Here is a 19048-nt window from a genome sequence, read left to right on the forward strand (position 1 = left end):
ATTTATTATGTATATTAATGACTTGCGACGTGTTTTACGATTTTGCGAAATTAATCTTTTTTGCAGATGATACTGTGTTATTCATTGCAGCTAAGGATTTAGATGATGCCGTTTTACACTTGAATGAAGATTTGTGTTCTCTAAGTAGACGGTTGAAGTGTTAGCAGTTGAAATTGAATACAAGTAAAACTAAATGTATGGTAATTTCGCGGAATCGATTAAATGAGAACGTCTCTGTTGTAATTGATGAATTGACGCTATTGATCGCGTTCGGGCGATTAAAAATCTTGGCGTGATTATTGATGACAACCTGAAGTTCAACTCTCACATTGACAATGTCATCAAGAAACTGAAAAACGATTTAACTATTGTCAGTAAAATACAGCTATATAAATCAATTATCTCTCCTCATCTAGACTTTTGCCCTTATTATCAGTTTTATCCTTATCCATGGTGCTTATTATGATCAGCAGCTGATCATAACTTATAGGATAGTTTAATCGTAACAAACAGCCAAATTTCGAAACCGGCAATTTTTGTCGGTGCCTTTTGCGAATTATATACTATCACACTTATTTATATCGAATTTTCGTTGACGCATTCCTCTCGTCGGCCGCACTGAGTAAAAATTCTCTTTTGCAGAATTTTTCTCGTGAACGAGCACAAATTTCGATTTTTCTTCTTCGAAAATTACTGTAACTCACTTGCACACACTTGTTCAACGTCAAAAATATCTCGACTGAATGATTTTCTTCCTTTTTTCAAAACTATCGTGACTATACGCTGCTTAACATACACCTTAAATGTACTTAATCTAAAACACTGTCACGATGCACTTGCGACGTGTTTTACGATTTTACGACATTAATCTTTTTGCAGATGATACTGTGTTATTCATTGCAGCTAAGGATTTAGATGATGCCGTTTTACACTTGAATGAAGATTTGTGTTCTCTAAGTAGACGGTTGAAGTACAAGCAGTTAAAATTGAATACAAGTAAAACTAAATGTATGGTAATTTCGCGGAATCGATTAAATGAGAACGTCTCTGTTGTAATTGATGAATTGACGCTATTGATCGCGTTCGGGCGATTAAAAATCTTGGCGTGATTATTGATGACAACCTGAAGTTCAACTCTCACATTGACAATGTCATCAAGAAACTGAAAAACGATTTAACTATTGTCAGTAAAATACAGCTATATAAATCAATTATCTCTCCTCATCTAGACTTTTGCCCTTTCATTTTATTTCTGGCCAATGAAACACAAATATCGAGATTACAGCGCTTGCAGAATAAATAATGCGTTTGATTTTGAGATGTAATAGATTCACTTCCTCAACTTTGATGCTAGACGCCTTACAATGGTTGTCGGTGAAGTAAAGAATTGTGTTCATTTTTAAAGTAGTTAATGGTTTGCTGCCTCGATATTTGTGTGGTCGACTTGAAAGAGGAAGTGACTTGCGTAGATATAATACTAGAAACGCGTTAGAAATAAGAATACCACATTTCTTGACTTGTGCTTCTCAAAATTCATAATATTTTAAAGGAATAAAGGTTTTCAATTCGATGCCTAGACAAACCAAACGTTCAGTAACACTTACAAAATTTAAAAGACACTGCATTTCACACGTCAAAACTGATTTTTGAACAGTTATATTTTTTTTGTGAATTGACAAATTATGTATCTTGACGAAGTTATCGCTAACGCATTATTTTATATGGATAGCTGTCAAAACGAAATTTAAATAATTATTGTAGCACTGCAGAAACTAGTTCTGTTCTCCACGATGGTGATGATGGATTTTTAATATTTGATTTAAAAGTAGATTTAAAAAAAAAAGTAGTCTACATAGGTTTGAGCCTCGCGCGCGTATTATGGATATAAAGGACTGAATTTAAAGTTTGATAAAAATGCAATTTTGAAGCTTATTTGGAAGATACCTTGAGTTAGTAGTAAGTTTTCTGGCAAATGACGGGGGTTCGTGAGCATTCCTGACATTGCTGAAAATTATGATAGCATCAGATTGCGGGGTTGCTAGTATAATAGGATGCTTTGTTGATTGTTCATTAACTCTTGATTGCTTGTAATACTTATGAATATTTAAGGTGGACAAAAAGGTAAACTAAGAGGTGGACGCCTGAGCTTTTCCACATTTATATCGATGTGAAGCAACTGTTAACTGTAGAGGGAATTTATATCTGTAACTGAAACCAGTTCGATTTTGTTTGCAAACCTGGTAAAAATGTCATATTTAATTATCTTAAAGATAAATCGTCCAGCTCAAATCTTTGTAGGGGTAAGAGGTGGAACCATTATCATCATTCATGATATTGGTATTAATAATAGAAATTATATCAATCATAATAAAAGTAACATATAAATACTTTTATTATGATTGTTATAATTTCTATTATCAATACCAACATCATTGATGTATAGGAGCAATAAACAAATCTTACAGAATTTCTGGAGCTTAGGTCACATACATTTCTTAGATTAAGCATTTATTCATTCGGAATACTGAATAGTTCTGAGAAAATTCTGTGTTATGAGGAGACCTAAGATTCTTATTTTCACCATAAAATAATAGTTTGTAGAACCTGAAGATTCTTAAGGTATACACGTGTATGCGTGGATTGAATTTCTGGCCAGTTCAGCTATTCAAATTCCCATTAGTATTTATCTACTTTGAAGCAGGACTGCTTCTCAATATTTAGAAACTAAACATCGCGTTCAAAGACGCAGCTAGGTATGTGGAAAACATTTTTGTATCAGTTATTTCATGTTCAATGTGAGAATATTGTTATTGCCGAGGAGACTCAATTAACATTTGATTCGGGTCAGCTTATTTGTATTTAAAATATATTGATGAAAATATGCATAGAAGTAATCCATAATATTCGAAGATTACTTGATATTGAACATTAATTATAATTTCCCATGTTGAGCTTTAGATAAACATTCGGCATTCAGAGCGATCGAAGTATCGAATAAGTCATATTTTTCGTATTCAATTAACATGCTTGCCAATGCTCCAAAATATTTACCTCGCCGGCGCACACCTTTCGTTCGGTGTGAGTGAATCAACGTGCGCCACTATAGCCGTACGCCTACAAGTGTGAAAATTGCCACTGAGTTGTATTTATATCGGCACTGTATTTCACTTCTGTCAAATATTACGGTGCACAAGAGTGCGCGAGTGATGAAATGAACCTGGATTTTTATGTGGAGCCACCCAGTCATTTGTGACACTGGTTCTGCTTGATGTAATGCGCTGGTTGAGTAAAGACAAGCGAATGTATAATTTTAGAACAAACACGAACAAGAGTATGTCGAAGACAAAACTGAGAGCCAAGTAAGAAGATATATATGAGAATGGCTGGCGAAAAATGAACAAATCGAACTTCATTACGTGCGATATATATTTACCCACAACAGGTGCCACGTATAGTAACATCTGAGCAAAAGATGCTTTCCTGCTAGTGTCAATGTGACTCATTGTAACGGCAGTCCTCGTTTCAGGATAGGGTTGGATCAAAGGATTAAGGTTTGGAAGGCTTAGGAGGAGACTTAGAAGAGTATTTAAGCTTGCAGAGTAGCAATTAAGACGTAGAATTGTTAGTATTTTAAGAGCTTACCTTTGGCGGTGTCAGTTTTATCCTTATCCATGGTGCTTATTATGATCAGCAGCTGATCATAACTTATAGGATAGTTTTATCGTAACAAACAGCCAAATTTCGAAACCGGCAATTTTTGTCGGTGCCTTTTGCGAATTATATACTATCACACTTATTTATAGCGAATTTTCGTTGACGCATTCCTCTCGTCGGCCGCACTGAGTAAAAATTCTCTTTTGCAGAATTTTTCTCGTGAACGAGCACAAATTTCGATTTTTCTTCTTCGAAAATTACTGTAACTCACTTGCACACACTTGTTCAACGTCAAAAATATCTCGACTGAATGATTTTCTTCCTTCTTTCAAAACTATCGTGACTATACGCTGCTTAACATACACCTTAAATGTACTTAATCTAAAACACTGTCACGATGCACTTGCACAAAGTATCACCTAGGATCACCGCCGCAAGCCGCATTCAATTATTTGAAGTTGGCGTGATAAATCCGCTGATGCCACCGCGAACACTAGCGTACATTTGAAGATCGTGCGTGCGTGAAAACGATAACCGATTGCCGAGGCAAGAAAATAATGGAAGATCAAACTGCCGGACACGTGTGGGAAGGATGTGGTTGGGGGAAGTAAAAACAAGGATACACGAAAAAAGCCAAGAACAAAAAACCTGAACACAAAAACAGAGGTTTTGTGTGCAAATCTCAACGCTCGAAGAAACAGAGTAAAGTCTATCACATTGGTAAAGACGCGAGCGATGTTCGAATCGCGTTGCTTTATTTTTCGTAACAAATTCGGCTTCGCTTACTAGTGTCTGTGGCCCGGAACACTAGACCTACCACTGTTTTACGTTTTTCTGGTTTCAAATAGACCTGATGACAGTATGCCTGCCGGTACTGGGGTGTGTGGCCGTGTGGGTTTAGTTTCTTTTCGGTGTGGTTTTCCCACGTCTATTAGAACAGCGCGCGCATCTATTTTTTGTTTTGAATTTTCCTTTGGACACAGTCGAATTTTTCAATGCTCTATCGTTCGATGGATTCGCAGCATCCATTGATCACAAGTCGTGATGTGGATGCATAGCGATTCATGCGTTCGTTGTAGAGTAACTTACTTCACGGCCAATGAAAATATAATCACCATGGACAACCATCAAAAAGCTATCGCCAGTTGGGATGCTCATGTTTGGTTGGAATTAGTTAGTTTCATGTTTATATCGAACAAATAGATGAGCATTAAACTGTCCCGAAAAAAATCGGTGTTTGAAAAGTCATGGTACTCAAGCCTAGAATGAAAGATATACCTACTTCAAAAAATTTTATAGAGCAAACCGACATGTCGATTTATAAAAAAATATAGGCATTGTTGCACAAAATTGTCACTTATTAGCGATGCTAGTTTTTAGAACCTATTTGTTTATTTTCCTATGCGTTCCTGAAAATACTTTAAGGGGGTATTCCCAATCTTTTGCCTTTTTTCGGCCTGTTTTTCAATTAATTTTTTTTCAAGGAAAATGAATAGTAATGCGCCTAACTCTTTGGGATTCTTGTTTATTGAACATTAAAGTTTACAAATAAATTTTTTTCGACACAAAAAAGACATTATTGACGTCACAAAATGGCGGCAAACAGACCCCTGTTCGTCGCAAACGCCTGGACGGGCGAAGACTTTTCTCTGGAACGCCTTATCTGAAACAGATTTCGTGATGAAATTAATAATCTGCATAAGATTCTCTGGAGCTTCTCCCGTTGGCAGCAAAAAATCTTGCAAATTAACAAAATGGCGGCCATATGAAAAAACAGGCGATTTTTAGCCCGCTTTTTTGCAGCTTTAAGGTGCTTCAAACAATGTTAAATGTTAATATTTTTGGCTGAAAGTGGGAGAAGCTCCAAAGAATTTAATAAGGAACAAAATGCGCAAAGATTCAAGTCAATATCTCTTATAGTTTCTGAGAAAAATCTTCGCCCGATAAAAAAAATGTGGTTTCGAGAAAAACGCGTTTAAAGTTTTGACTTTAGTTAAAACCATTTGGGGGTTCTTACCATTAGTCAGCTATGCCTGGACACCGAATTCGCTGATCGGAAAACGGCTTGGGGGAATGAAAGTATATAGTCTAAAGTACAAAAAAACGTGAAAAAAAAAATTTGATTTTTTGAAAAAAAAAGATCGGGAATACCCCCTTAAAAGGTTTTACGATCAAAATTTGAACGACCTAAACTTTTGAGGCATTTCTTTTAATCGAGCATTTTAAACCCTGAACACCTCTCTTTTTGTAGGTGTGTGCCTGCAGAATGATGTCGCTATTTTGATTTTAACCTTTGCTCTTCAGTTATCAAAATGGCGTCCACGCAAGAGGAGCAACGCATCAACATTTGGCACACGCATCGTGAAAATTTGAACTACTCGCACTTTTAGGAGAGAGAGAGAGCAGGGTATCCGTTTGAGCTTGTTCTGATTTTCTTCAGCTTTATTATCAGTTACTTCAAAACTAAAATAGGTGTTAAATAATTAATAAACTGTTAGTTTCCTCCATAACCTTACTTACGATTCAGTAGCCCAATTACTCGAATATATAATCCACTGCTCACTTCAACTATGCTTTATCGATGGTACTGGGCCCAAAAATATTCAGGGGGAGGTAGCTCATCGATTCTTCCGGTTCGCCTCCTAGCGTCGTGCTATAAGGTACCAGGTGATAACCAGGGTAGTTGATCGATAGCTCGATGACGTCATTTCGTTGGCGTCTGCAATGGGAAATTGTCATAGCAGGCGTTGACGATGGGACGTTGTCGAGTTGTTGAATAGCAACTATCGTGGTAACTCACCGATTACCTGTCGATCTGCCAAATTTGGAAAGACGTCTGCATTGAATTGTCTCATATAATAATATTTCGCCCACTATATCACAAGAAATTGCGAGTAGCTGAGTGGAATGGAGATAAGTTAAGCATTGGGTACAGGACCAAGTCTCCCCTGGGTGGTGCCAGAAGATAAGCGCAATAGAATCATCAAGTTGCCATAAGGCACGGAATGAGACTATTGCATGGCTGGGTAGTAGACTGATGCAAAATTTAAAATTTTCGCTCCACAGAGCTCAAACGGTCCCAAATTGGGCCCTGATTAGTCTCCCAAAATTTGAACTCATTTAGTGAGAAACTGACTTGGCACAAACCATTTCAAGTTTATATGGGAATAACTATGGAGAAACCATAATTTCGGTTCATATCTATCTCAAAATTCACCAGTTCAATCTACTTTAAAAAATGATAGCTGAGCTTGTTGAAATTTTTTTCAGCTACAACTTTGTCGAAGACCATTTTTCGATCAAATATAAGGAACCAAAGTTATTAATGATTCAAGTCACTGATATCTTATGATTATGCTCAATCAACTGTTCAGCAGGCAACATTGGTGTTTATGGAGTGTAGAATAGAGGACAAAAAACATGGCTACTATGTCACACTGCAGAATACAGTGTTGCCCACAATACAGTTGCTTAATCATGCCATAAGATTATCAATCTCTTAAACAATTAATAACTATTTAATTTGACGTTTGGCTGAAAAACGATTTTCTGCAAAGTTGTAGCTGATAAAACTCCCATAAGAATAGCAATAGAATTTGTTGACAGTATAATATGTAAAAAGGCTAAAAGACAATGAACAAAAGGTTTTGTGTTCCCATGGTAATTTCCATATAAACTTCAAATGGTTTGTGCAAAGTCAGTTTCTAATCAAATGAGTTTAAACTTTTGGAGGTTAATCAGGACCCGATTTGAAACCGTTTGAACACCGTGGAGCGAAAATGTCAAATTTTTCATCAGTCTACTGGGTAGTCAAAGTCATCCATTCGTTAGTCATTTCAGGTGGATTAGAACAGGTTTAGGTTTTTTTGGTGGGCGTTGGCCAGATTTGGATTTTTCAGATATAATCCTAAATAGGACCTAGATTGTTTAAGTAGTAACCTCAACTTCTGTCACAAGGTTTCATTGTGACTAATCAACACTCAATGGGTAAAATATCAAATTTGCGGTAAATTTGAAAAAAAGGGAACTTGGAGTGTAGAGCGCACTGCCCACTGGACGATTCTGAAGCCGGGTTTATTTGATTGTACGTCATTTCCTAGTTATATATAGATACATTCATACCATTGGCATTTTGTATTTGAGATAAGACAGAGACAGGATGCGGAGGGCCCGCTTAGGGGGAACGTAACCCATGTTATGGCTTCCATTTATTAAATAGTTCAGATAGGCTGGAAATGATAGGTTCATGGTAAGAAAATGTACCATATGGTGCCCGTTCACTGATCAAAATTAGATTCAAATCGTCAGGCCCTGCCCTGGAACAAGGGAATTGACGATGATTTGACAAATTTCATTTTGAATTTGCATATAATTGTAAGTTTAGGTTTGCTTTTGTAATTGTAAGATAGATAGTTTGCCTCAATTGAAACATTGAGTTGTATAAACTTGACGAATCATACCTCTAAAATAGTAGTAGTTACAGTGCTGCATTATCTAACAACCACTGCCTGCAACTAATGTTGGAGGGGTCGGCTGGGCTGATTACGGATCAAAACTAACATAACTCTAACACTGAAATGATTCCGAAACTAACGCTCATTCATTGCACTTTGAGTCATAAAGTAGTTTTATTTATTTTCCTACTAATCTATCTACACACTTAGTTTTTTCTACCGAGCTCGGCTGTGCGGGTCTCGGCGGGAGTGACATTTGATTGAGGTCTCGGATAATGCCTTTTCTAATAATCTGCCTACGTTTCTTTTCTTTGTTATCTACTTTATCCCCTTTTTATTTTTCTGCTCTTCTTTCCTCTTCTCTTCTTTTGTTTTGTTTGCTTACATATAACTAATACTAATACCTCCTTGTTTTCTCTCTAATTTGTCTACTATGTCCCACCATCACGATGAGAGATGAGCTACCGTACATGGTACACGCTCATATACACTCCCAAAATAGTATGCCGCAAGTAAGTATATCACAGAGGCAACTAAAGATCCAGAAACAAAAACCGATAACGCTGAAGATAATGAGCTGTGGTGATTTATATGACTATATAGTATTATTTATTTATACTAACCTAAACACAACGTGGGGTGACCCAAATCCAAACGATCACTAACCAAAATAATAGACTTATCTTTTTTTCAGCAGGTGTAATTTCGTATAGTTCTGTTTCTCTCTTTTCAGCAAAACAACAACAAAAAACCTCTATAACTCTTCTCCATTCTTTTAATCTCCTACTAAATATCCCCTATAAATGTATCGGAAACTAGTGGGACTGCCTGTGCAAACAGAAACAGGCCGGCTAGTGGAAGAAGTTCGTTATGCTATTTATACGGTCTAGCATAGGCATACGGCCAGGTTTCAGTAGGTACACACTCGCTTAAGGTGATACGGCACGTCATGCAACAATGGCTGTCCCTACAATCATTAAATAAACGTGTTTTGGTATGCGTACGAAAGACATCTTCCTACAAAACAGTAAATTACTAAGTACATACCTTAAAAAATGGGCCTGAATTGTATGAATAAGTTCTGGATACATATTTCAATACTTTTCCATCAAAATATTGCCAATTCATTCACGCATTGGTAATATTTGCATTAAAAAGTACGATCAGCCAATTTTGTTCTGCTCAGGGCATGAAATTTCAATAACTGTTTTCACTAGCTTTCACTTCTCAAAACCACACTAAAAACAATTACGACACGTGCTTCTACAAGCACTTTCAACTTAATTCACTTTTAAAGACGACATTTACTTAAATAATATCATTTGCATCGTTAAAAACGCGAGCCGCGAATAATTTTGCAAGCTGAAACTGTTTTGTTTACCTTTTTCCTACACACCGCATTACGAAGGTGTGCGTACAAATCATTTATCATCGTATCCAGTGTTGTCGATTTAATTGAAACAAAGTATGTAAAAACAATGCTTTTATTGCCTTTTAAGGTGCTTAAACTGTGTTCAATTTAGAAACCACCACTAATAAATGTTTAAAACAAAAACTTATTTTGTTTCTCAAGGCAAAAAATGCAAGTAAATGAACCTAGAAATCTTCTATAGAAAACATATGTGTCGTTTTGGTTGCACTGCTCGAGGCCATCAGCTGATATGCAAAAGGCGGCAAAAGGATGATTCGAAAACAAAAACTTACACGATAAGAAAAAATATCCAGCGGCCAGTTCATTTTTGCCTACTTTTAACTTTGAGTATAATCACGTGGAGTATAATCATATTCACCTACTTTTGGGTACAACTTACTATTTTTGAGTAGAAGCGAATTGTCAATTCCACACTAATTGAACACAATTAAATGAAAACTCTTCGACTCACATTACCTACTTTTGGCTTCCTGCAATATAGTGCCGAGATTTCCCAAGTAACAATTTTGGTTTTATGAGGGTTCTGTAGACCATAATTTAGGCTTGTAGAATGCTATAAAACCTCTATAAAGCTTGCAATGTTACTTGGGTTGTGAAAATGGGTCACTTTGGGATATTTTTTCTTACCGTGTACCTGAAGGTTTTAGCTCTGGAATCACTTTTGGACAGGTCGTATGTAACTAAAGTGTACAAAGTGTGATGTTGAATCAATTAACTACTATGATGACTTGACATGTTGGACTTGGTGGCTAGGTGCATAATTATTTTCTGTATAGGTAGGGGTGTCCTGTGAGGTGGTAGGTCGATAATATTGGCAAATTGAATAGAAATGTAGTGATAGTCTCAATATTGGATGATACAGAGATATCTTTATCTTTTTAAAAATGACGAAGGTTGAAATTTACAGTAAGATGGACATAACTTATTCTTTACCTTTCTTATTTTTTTCTTCAACTGTTCCACATTCGACCTAATAATAACGAACTCTAGTCGCTATGTTTACGGTAGTTGCGGTAGTGCATGATGTACACTCACACCACTACAGCATCAATGATAATCAATTCACTGACACATAGAAAGGAGAGAAGAAGAAGCAAAAAAAGCGTGACGTATCGTATCACCTTAACGGCAGATTGGTTTACAGAGGTCGACCAGGGTGTGTGCTGATAAATTACAAAATTACAATTACATCATTATTTCAATCATCAGCTTGAAGTACGTTGATCGATATTAAATTTGTTTTTTTTTTGCTGTGCACTACATCACTGGAGCCAGCAAAGTTCAACAATCCATCGTTGCTTATGCCTTTGTTGTCGTTTGGAACAAGTTTTGCGAGGTAGGCGACGATTGTGCGTATTTCTCGCGTAACTTTTGAAAAGGGCCTATTTATAGCCTGAACAATACGTAAAGAGCAAATTGAAACATTGAACGTCGCGTGAAAGTGGAACTTAATGAAGGCCTAAGTACTTTTTCGTAGTTTTTAGTTTTCGGATTTGAAAGATCGTCGGTTACAGTGGCCTGCTTACTGAGCAGAAAAACACGGTCCTAGGTCCTTACATATCAAAGAGATTTATGGTAAAATCGCTTGTGTATCGTGTATTTTGCGAAACTCGTTGTTGTCGTTGGTTCCGGGTTTGAATGAATACAAAAATGTGAGCAACGGTATTATGTGATATGAGGGGCTCGGTGACCTTAGAGCAACCGTTTTTGCTTACTGAGCAGAACATCATGAGTCTAATCTTAGGCCCATCAACATTCAAGATTCGTCAATCGTTTTATTTGTTAATATGACTACATGGTAATAACAGCAACTCGGTGATTAAAAAGGTGCTCGTCTGCCTAGTGGCAAACGTTTTCGCTTACTGAGCAGAAGATCGTGGGTTTAGTCCCAAGCTCCTTCGCGTTATATGATCGTTAGCTTATCGTTTACCAAAACGAACCCTGCTGCAAACCCAACCCTCTTATCCAACATCCCAGTGATTCCTCGTGGAAGTGCAGAGGTGTTCTCGGCTTCCATCAGTTTTTACACATTGAGGATGATTGCTAGTCCCAAGCATCGTCTATTGGTTCTCTGTGTAATTACAGCTGATCTGGCAATAACAGAGTAGCAACCGTGGGCGGTCAATCAAGCTCAAGCTCAAGGTACTGGGCCCAAAAATATTCAGTTAGTGAGTAATCTTATTACGTTAATATCTAATTCAACTTTACCTACGAAAATACAAATCTCCAAGAAATAATCTTACGATCGTTCGGCTTGGTCGAGGACCTGCAATCTAGACCTTGCGTAAATAACACTTTTATATTACCTATTTCAAATTTCTATTAAGCTGCAATAAACCGGTAATATTACAATTCCAGTATCCAACAATTTTAGTTAGCAAATTTCATTAGTAAATTCAATATTTTCTCTTAGTACACGTTATATTAATAGTTTCTTTGGCGTCTGCCAGTATATCATTGTTCGTCGTTCCTTTTGTCATCGTTGACAGTTCGTCCTACAGCAGGTTCAACCGTCACGCATGGAGAACGCAGCTCCTTCGCGTCATTGTGTGGCTGGGCTCCCAGCTGGTCTGCCTTTGTGGCATCATTTTCCCCCCGGTGGAACCACTGAGCCTCCTTGGTTCCATCTTCCTTGGCTACATCAAGAACTGCAAGCTTCGAGACCGGTCTTCTGAGTAAACCTCCATTCGTTTGGACGATCGCCTTCTGAACTCTGCCATCCGCAGCAGTTATGGCTTCCAGAACGCGACCACGCGTCCATCAATTCCTTTTGGTGTCATCTATGATTATTACTAGGTCCCCTGCTGCAACATTCCTCTCCGAGCCAAACCATTTCGTTCTTCTAGTTAGCGTGGGCAAGTACTCCCGTACCAAACGCTTCCAAAACGAGTACAGCCGTACTTGGATCATGGCCCACGATCGCTTCAAGAGTGCGTTGTTGCTTGGCGCCGGATGAGCTCCCTAGAAGGAAATGTTTAGGGGTGATTGCTTCCTGCACCGCAGAGTCCAGCGGAAGGTCGGTCAACGACATGCTGTAGACTATGGATTCTGCTTCTACAATCATCGTGTGCAGAGCATCATCATCTAGTTTTTCATTGTCATGGGCTGCCGCTGCATGGGCTGAAAAAGGACCAACCTTCAGCGTCATGTACTCATAGTACAAACTCATAAATCTTGTTTGAAAAAAATTGAATTTCGGTCGAGCAGCTTCTCAAAGTGTTCTATTACCAAAGGATTAATTACTTCTCAACGGATGAGAAACCGGAAGGACAGCTCAGCGAAACGATCTGTCTCTGGGAGAACATCCGCGAGTACTTCGAGGCTCATCGTATGAGCCGAGTGCATAAAGCCTAGCGCAATACGAAGGCAACGGTATTGAATCCGTTGCAGCTTAAGGATGTGTGTTTTTGCTGCGGATTGGAAGCAAAAGCTGCCGTACTCTAAAACCGAAAGGATGGTTGTTCCTTACAACCTGATCAGATCTTTCGGGTGGGCTCCCCACCAAGTTCCGGTAATTGTACGAAGAAAATTAATCCTTTGCTGGAATTTTTGTTTCACATACACAATATGTATTCCCCATGTGCATTTGGAATCGAACCAGACACCTAAATACTTAAAAGAAAAACTTTGAGTGATTCTTTTACCCATTAGCTGAAGTTGTAACTGTGCAGGATGATGCTTCCTAGAAAAAACAACCAACTCAGTTTTCTCCGGAGAGAATTCGATACCTAGCTTCATAGCCCAAGTAGATAAATTGTCTAAGGTATCTTGAAATGGTCCTTGCAAGTCCGGTGCACTTGGTCCTATAACGGACACAACGCCGTAATCTGCAAGCTACCTTAGCGAGCAATTTTCATCAAGACAACCATCAATGTCTTTTACATAAAAATTATAAAGAAGGGGGCTTAAACATGAGCCCTGGGGGAGACCCATGTAACTAATTCGTAAAGTTGTCGAGTTTCCATGAGAAATGCTCATATATTTCTCAGACAACAAGTTGCTCAAGGGGCTGTCCATAAACTACGTAGACAGTTTAGGGGGGGGGGGGGTTGACAATTATCCACGGCCCATACAAATTTAAAAAATTTTGTATGGACAATTGTCTACGCAGGGGGAGGGGGGGGGGTCAATAATCCCAAACAACTGTCTACGTAGTTTATGAACAGCCTCAAATAGTTGTTCATAATTGGTGAAAGCCCACTATCGTGGAGTTTATCCGAAAGGACACCGATACAAACAGAATCAAAAGTCCCCTTAATATCCAAGAAAACTGAACCCATTTGCTGTTTTTGCGCATAGGCCAGTTGAATTTCAGTAGAAAGCAACGCAAGACAGTCGCTCGTTCCTTTGCCTCTCCGAAATCCAAATTGCGTGTCTGAAAGTAAACCATCCGACTCGACCCATTTGTCTAGAAGAAAAAGAATTATTTTCTCCAACAATTTCCGTATACAGGACAGCATCGCGATGAGACGGTACGAGTTATAATCCGACGCGGGTTTACCGGGTTTTCGATTGGCGATAACTCTTACTTGCCTCCAGTCATCCGGAACAATGTTGTGCTCCAGAAATTGATTGAATAAGTTCAACAAGCATCTCTTCGCGACGTCTGGGAGATTTTTGAGCAAGTTGAACTTGATTCTATCCATTCCTGGAGCAGAGTTGTTACATGGAGAGCAAGTGGGAATTTCACGATCGAAAACGGGGAATCTATTTCGTTACTACACGACGGACGATCACGAACGTTGGTTTGAACCGACACCGAATCCGGGCAAACTTTCAGCGCGAAGCTGAATATCCAACTGTCTGAGTACTCCTTGCCTTCGTAAACCGGTGATGACGCGTTTCGCATTCTCCTGCCGACATTCCAGAGTGTTCTCATAGAAGTCTCTCTCTCCGAGTTCGATGGGGACTATATGCAGTGGTTGGGTTTCCATGACACGTTCTTGGCTTTAATTCACGCAAATCGCGACGTGCCAGAACTTCAGAAGTTTCATTACTTGAAAGCCGCAGTGAAAGGGGAAGCTGCACAGCTAATTGAAACGATCGTAACTCAGCTTGGGATACCTTGGTAAAGCGCTATGCGAACGACTATCTTTTGAAGAAACGACATTTGCAGCCACTCTTCGATATTCAGCGTATGAAGAAGGAGACAGCATCGACACTGCACGCCTTGGTGGATGAGTTCGAAAGCCACACGAAGACCTTGAGGCAGATGGGTGAACCTACCGGTCAATGGAGCAGCATTCTTGAGCATCTGCTCTGTACTCGGCTACATGACGACACTCTCAAGGCGTGGGAGGTGCACGCATCGACCGTGGAGAATCCGGACTATCCGTGCCTCATCGACTTTCTGCAGCGACAAGTACAGGGGTTACTCAAAATAACTAGGATAGGCAAATTTTTGGTCAACTTTAGAGTGTTGTAACTTCGTCAAATATGATCCGATTTTAAATCTTCCAAAAGCATTTGACTGGAAAACTAATATTGTTCTACGACTGGTCACCGGATACCGGAGATATTCCGGGTTTCCGGAGGGCTTGTCTAACGTGCTAACATTTGGTGAAATTTTATATATGATGGTGGTTAAATCTATATATTTTTAGTGAATACAACAAAAGAAGAACCAATTTTAAAGCGAATGATATGCCAAGAACTAAAATCGGCTTATAATCAACCGAGATATTGCCATTTCCCTGGAATCGGTTCTGGTGAAGGGTTTTGAATGCGGGCAGATCATTTAATCACTCAAAACATGCCGTGCGACAGCTCTTTCTTCATGGTTTCTCGTCAATAGACTTTCGATAAAGTTTAAATGCATCATTGACCACATTGGCCACTCTTGGAACATCCAGTATGCCCCCGGGGGAACCTGGAGCAGGGGACAATTGCATTTTTACACCAAAACATGCCGTGCGACAGATCATTCTTCATGGTTTTTCAAGAATACGCTTTCCATAAACTTCAAATGAATCATTGAGCACATTGGCCGTTCTTGGAATCACGGGAAACCCCCGAGGGATCCTGTAGCAGGGGTCAATTGCGTTTTTACACCAATACATGCCGTGCGACAGCTTTTTCTGCAAGCTTTTTCATGAATAGGCTTTTGATAGACTTTAAATGGATTAGTGACCACATTGGCCGCTCTCGGGACCACCGGTATGCCCCCGGGGGAACCTGGAGCAGAGGACAATTGCATTTTTACACCAAAACATGCCGTGCGACAGTTCATTCTTCATGGTTTTTCATGAATAGGCATTCATTAAACTTCAAATGGATCAGTGACCACATTGGCAGCTCTCGGAATCACGGGATACCCCCGGGGGAACCTGTAGTAGGGGGCAATTACGTTTTTACTCAAAAACATGCAGTGCGACAGCTCTTTCTTCATAGAATTTCATGAATATTCTTTCTATAGACTGGACGTGTGCTGGAATCCATTTCAGTAAACCACCATGGTCCTCCATCCGTTCCAAGTTCGTCGCATCATGTTGCTTAGGTGCCTGGTGTGCTGTCGCTTCCCTTTGTTGCTGGTGTGACTCGACCGTGCTGATCTTTTAGGTTTTTGCGATGTGCATTGCTTTTGTGCACAGAGTGACTTGAAAAAGAAAAGTGATATTTATTATTTATTGTTGTTGGAATCGCTGGAGGAGGAATTGTTTAAAAATGATTAGAGAAAAATAAACATCGGGAATGCGCTCCCGGATATACCAATTCCACCAAATCATAGTACGTTCCAGTTGAAGATTGTTCTAATACATTTCTCAATTTCATTTTCGAGGGAACGTGTCTGCGTTTGATGGTTGGTTTGGTGTGGCGGACGTGCTGGCACCGCAATCAGGTAGGGGAAAATTTCCCCTATCTGATGATGGTGTTGGCATTCGTGGGCGGGATGCCGGTTGCGCCGGATTGGAGATTTAATTTTCAACAAACACAACTGGAAAAAGCATCGTAACATCATTTGATTTTATCTAATATATGTTTAACGTTTATATGATAGTACAATTAACCATTTTATTTTTCCTTTCTAGGAGAGAAAATTACATTACTTGTTGATATATTTATTTGTATATTTACTCAGATTTGGACTATGAGTGATGAGGGAGCTGCGTTAAGGCAGAATTTGTTGATATAAAGCTTTAAGTTTATTTGCAGCTCTTCGATGATGGAACATTTTTAGATTAATATTATAATGAATCTTTTTTTTTTTCTTTTAATTTGTCGAACCTCTTAACGGAATCCTAGTACTTGGCACTGATGAAGTCTGCAAGAAGTAGACGAAATACGTGTATCTGTCAAAAGATAAGCAATTTTAACAGAATTTAAAGGAAATAAACCAACCCACTCAAAGCTCTTCACACTTTTTTCAGCCTTCGTTTAGTAAAATACAAAAACATTCCAACCATGCAACAGTTCCATGAAAACTGTCCAAATAACCTCGATTTTTCTGACTATTGATTAATTATTAAAGTTAACCAATATTTTTAAAAGCATTCAATATTGTGTTAAACCATTCCATGGTGCATAATAAAGTGTTTGTTTCAATTTCAATAAAATATCAAAAGTTGAAATCAGTTAAATGTATTAAGGTTAACTAAAATCCAGCTTATTTGTATTTTGTAATGCTTGTTTAGTTTAAATTCTTTATATTTTATATATTAAATGACTAGTAAATTACCTTTTTCTTCACATATTTGAAATCTCATTATATCATTATAACTATAATTTTCATTTATAGAAAATAGTTGTCCTGCAGATCCTGAAGGACCTGAAGGTGTATCAAATAGCATAGCATTGTTATTTAAATTTTATTTTATTTTAATATAATATGATCTGTGTTTTTCCGAATTTGGATTACCCAGAGAATAAATAATACATCATCATTCATTAGATTAATGTTTTAAAATGGTTTTACCTTTGCAGAGTTTTGCTATTTCAAGAATTATTCATGGACACTTGTTTTAATAACTCTTGTATGCTCGCATAACCTCGATTTTTAGCAAATTGATTCTTAACTTGAATTGTGGATTCATTAAATAGTCAAAGTTGAGTTCAATCATACCATGCAATTAAAATATTCATGTATAGCTTAAGTTTAAAGAAATTGAGTGACTGCAATTGAGGTTGTTTGTATGTTGTTATATTTTATTAATTATATATCGACGAGATAGATCCGGAATTTTGACGTCTGTGTTTTAAGGAGATACCTGCGATGGGCCGAAGAAAGTGTACGAGGAGGCCGGTTGCTGTTGGTGCAGCTCCACGTGATTATTTGGGTTAGATCATTCCTTTTTATTTATTTATACAGTAACCCCTCCCTATCGTTCGGACATCAATTCAGCTTATCGTTTACCAAAACGAACCCTGCTGCAAACCCTACCCGCTTACCCAACATCCCAGTGATCCCTCGTGGAAGTGCAGAGGATTTCTCGGTTTCCATCAAAGCGAGTGTCACGTCAACACATTCCTACCCATTCCTTTCTTGACCTGCGTTCGGGCGCGGCCGGTTTTGCCTAGTTTGAGATCAGCAGTTTTTACACATTGAGGATGATTGCTACTCCCAAGCATAATAACAGCTGATCTGGCAATAACAGAGTAGCAACCTAGGGCGGTCAATCATGCTCATGCTCATGGGGAAAAACGACAGCAGCAGTTTCGGCTTACTTCGTGTGCTTCTACTACCAAAGCGGGGGTCAAATGTCCGGTGTGCTCGCAAGAGCATTACATCAGCAGGTGCCAAAAGTTCCTTGGTCTCTCGGTGGCACAACGTCAGCCACTTGCTATGAAGAAGCGACTCTACCACAACTGTTTAAAAAGTGAGACACAACGTAGGAGTAAGTTTTGAACATCTTTTAACAGGCTTCAAACAGCTTCCTAGACTGGAGTTTTATACAACCACCGGAAGGGGAAAGGTGGCAGATATTTTCAAGCATATGAAACTGTCGAAGTTCGCTCAGAAATATCTGGTTTGGCAGGCTATCTGTACCTGTGGCTCGAAAAGTGAAATTTCCATTGCAACCGGGACCGTCAACCAGAAAATTTACGTGAACGAGTGTCTGAAAAAACTGCTGCTGCCTTTTTTGAAGCAACACGATGATTCCGTACTGTTTTGGCCGGATTTGGCATCCTGCCATTATGGAAAAAGCCCATGGAGTGATATGCCACCAACAACGTGCAAGTGATACCCAAGGACAAGAACCCTCTCAACACGTCAGAGCTCCACCCAATCGAAAAATATTGAGCCATCGTCAAGCGGAACCTGAAGCAGACCCAAACAACTGTTGGGACCGAGAAGCAGTTTAAGGCAAACTGGCGTTCTGCAGCGAACAAAGTGGACGAGGTGGCTGTACATAATATGGTATGAGTCAACCAAATAGCCCGGCAATTCAGATTCGATCAACCGGAAGCTTAGCTGAATAATTTGTCTGTATTTTATACTAATTGAACTTAAGAAAGAAAAATAATTTGATTTTGTATGTGCGCTAGTTTTTTAAACAATGCGCTTATTTTG

The 19048-nt window shown here is 38.7% G+C and overlaps 1 protein-coding gene across 1 annotated transcript in view; it reads right to left on the bottom strand.

Moving 5' to 3' along the window:
* Positions 1-4380, bottom strand: part of LOC135700598 (titin) — an 85724-nt gene extending 81344 nt beyond the window's left edge. The window contains exon 1 of the mRNA XM_065221135.1: positions 3643-4380. Coding sequence (XP_065077207.1) covers positions 3643-3673 — 31 coding nt within the window. The 5' untranslated portion in view covers positions 3674-4380. The remainder of the gene's footprint in view (positions 1-3642) is intronic.
* Positions 4381-19048: the final 14668 nt, after the last annotated feature.

This window comes from Ochlerotatus camptorhynchus, unplaced genomic scaffold, assembly GCF_037179485.1.
Source record: "Ochlerotatus camptorhynchus isolate MF236.1 unplaced genomic scaffold, CSIRO-AGI_Acam_v1.1 ptg000139l, whole genome shotgun sequence".
NCBI lineage: Eukaryota > Metazoa > Arthropoda > Insecta > Diptera > Culicidae > Ochlerotatus > Ochlerotatus camptorhynchus.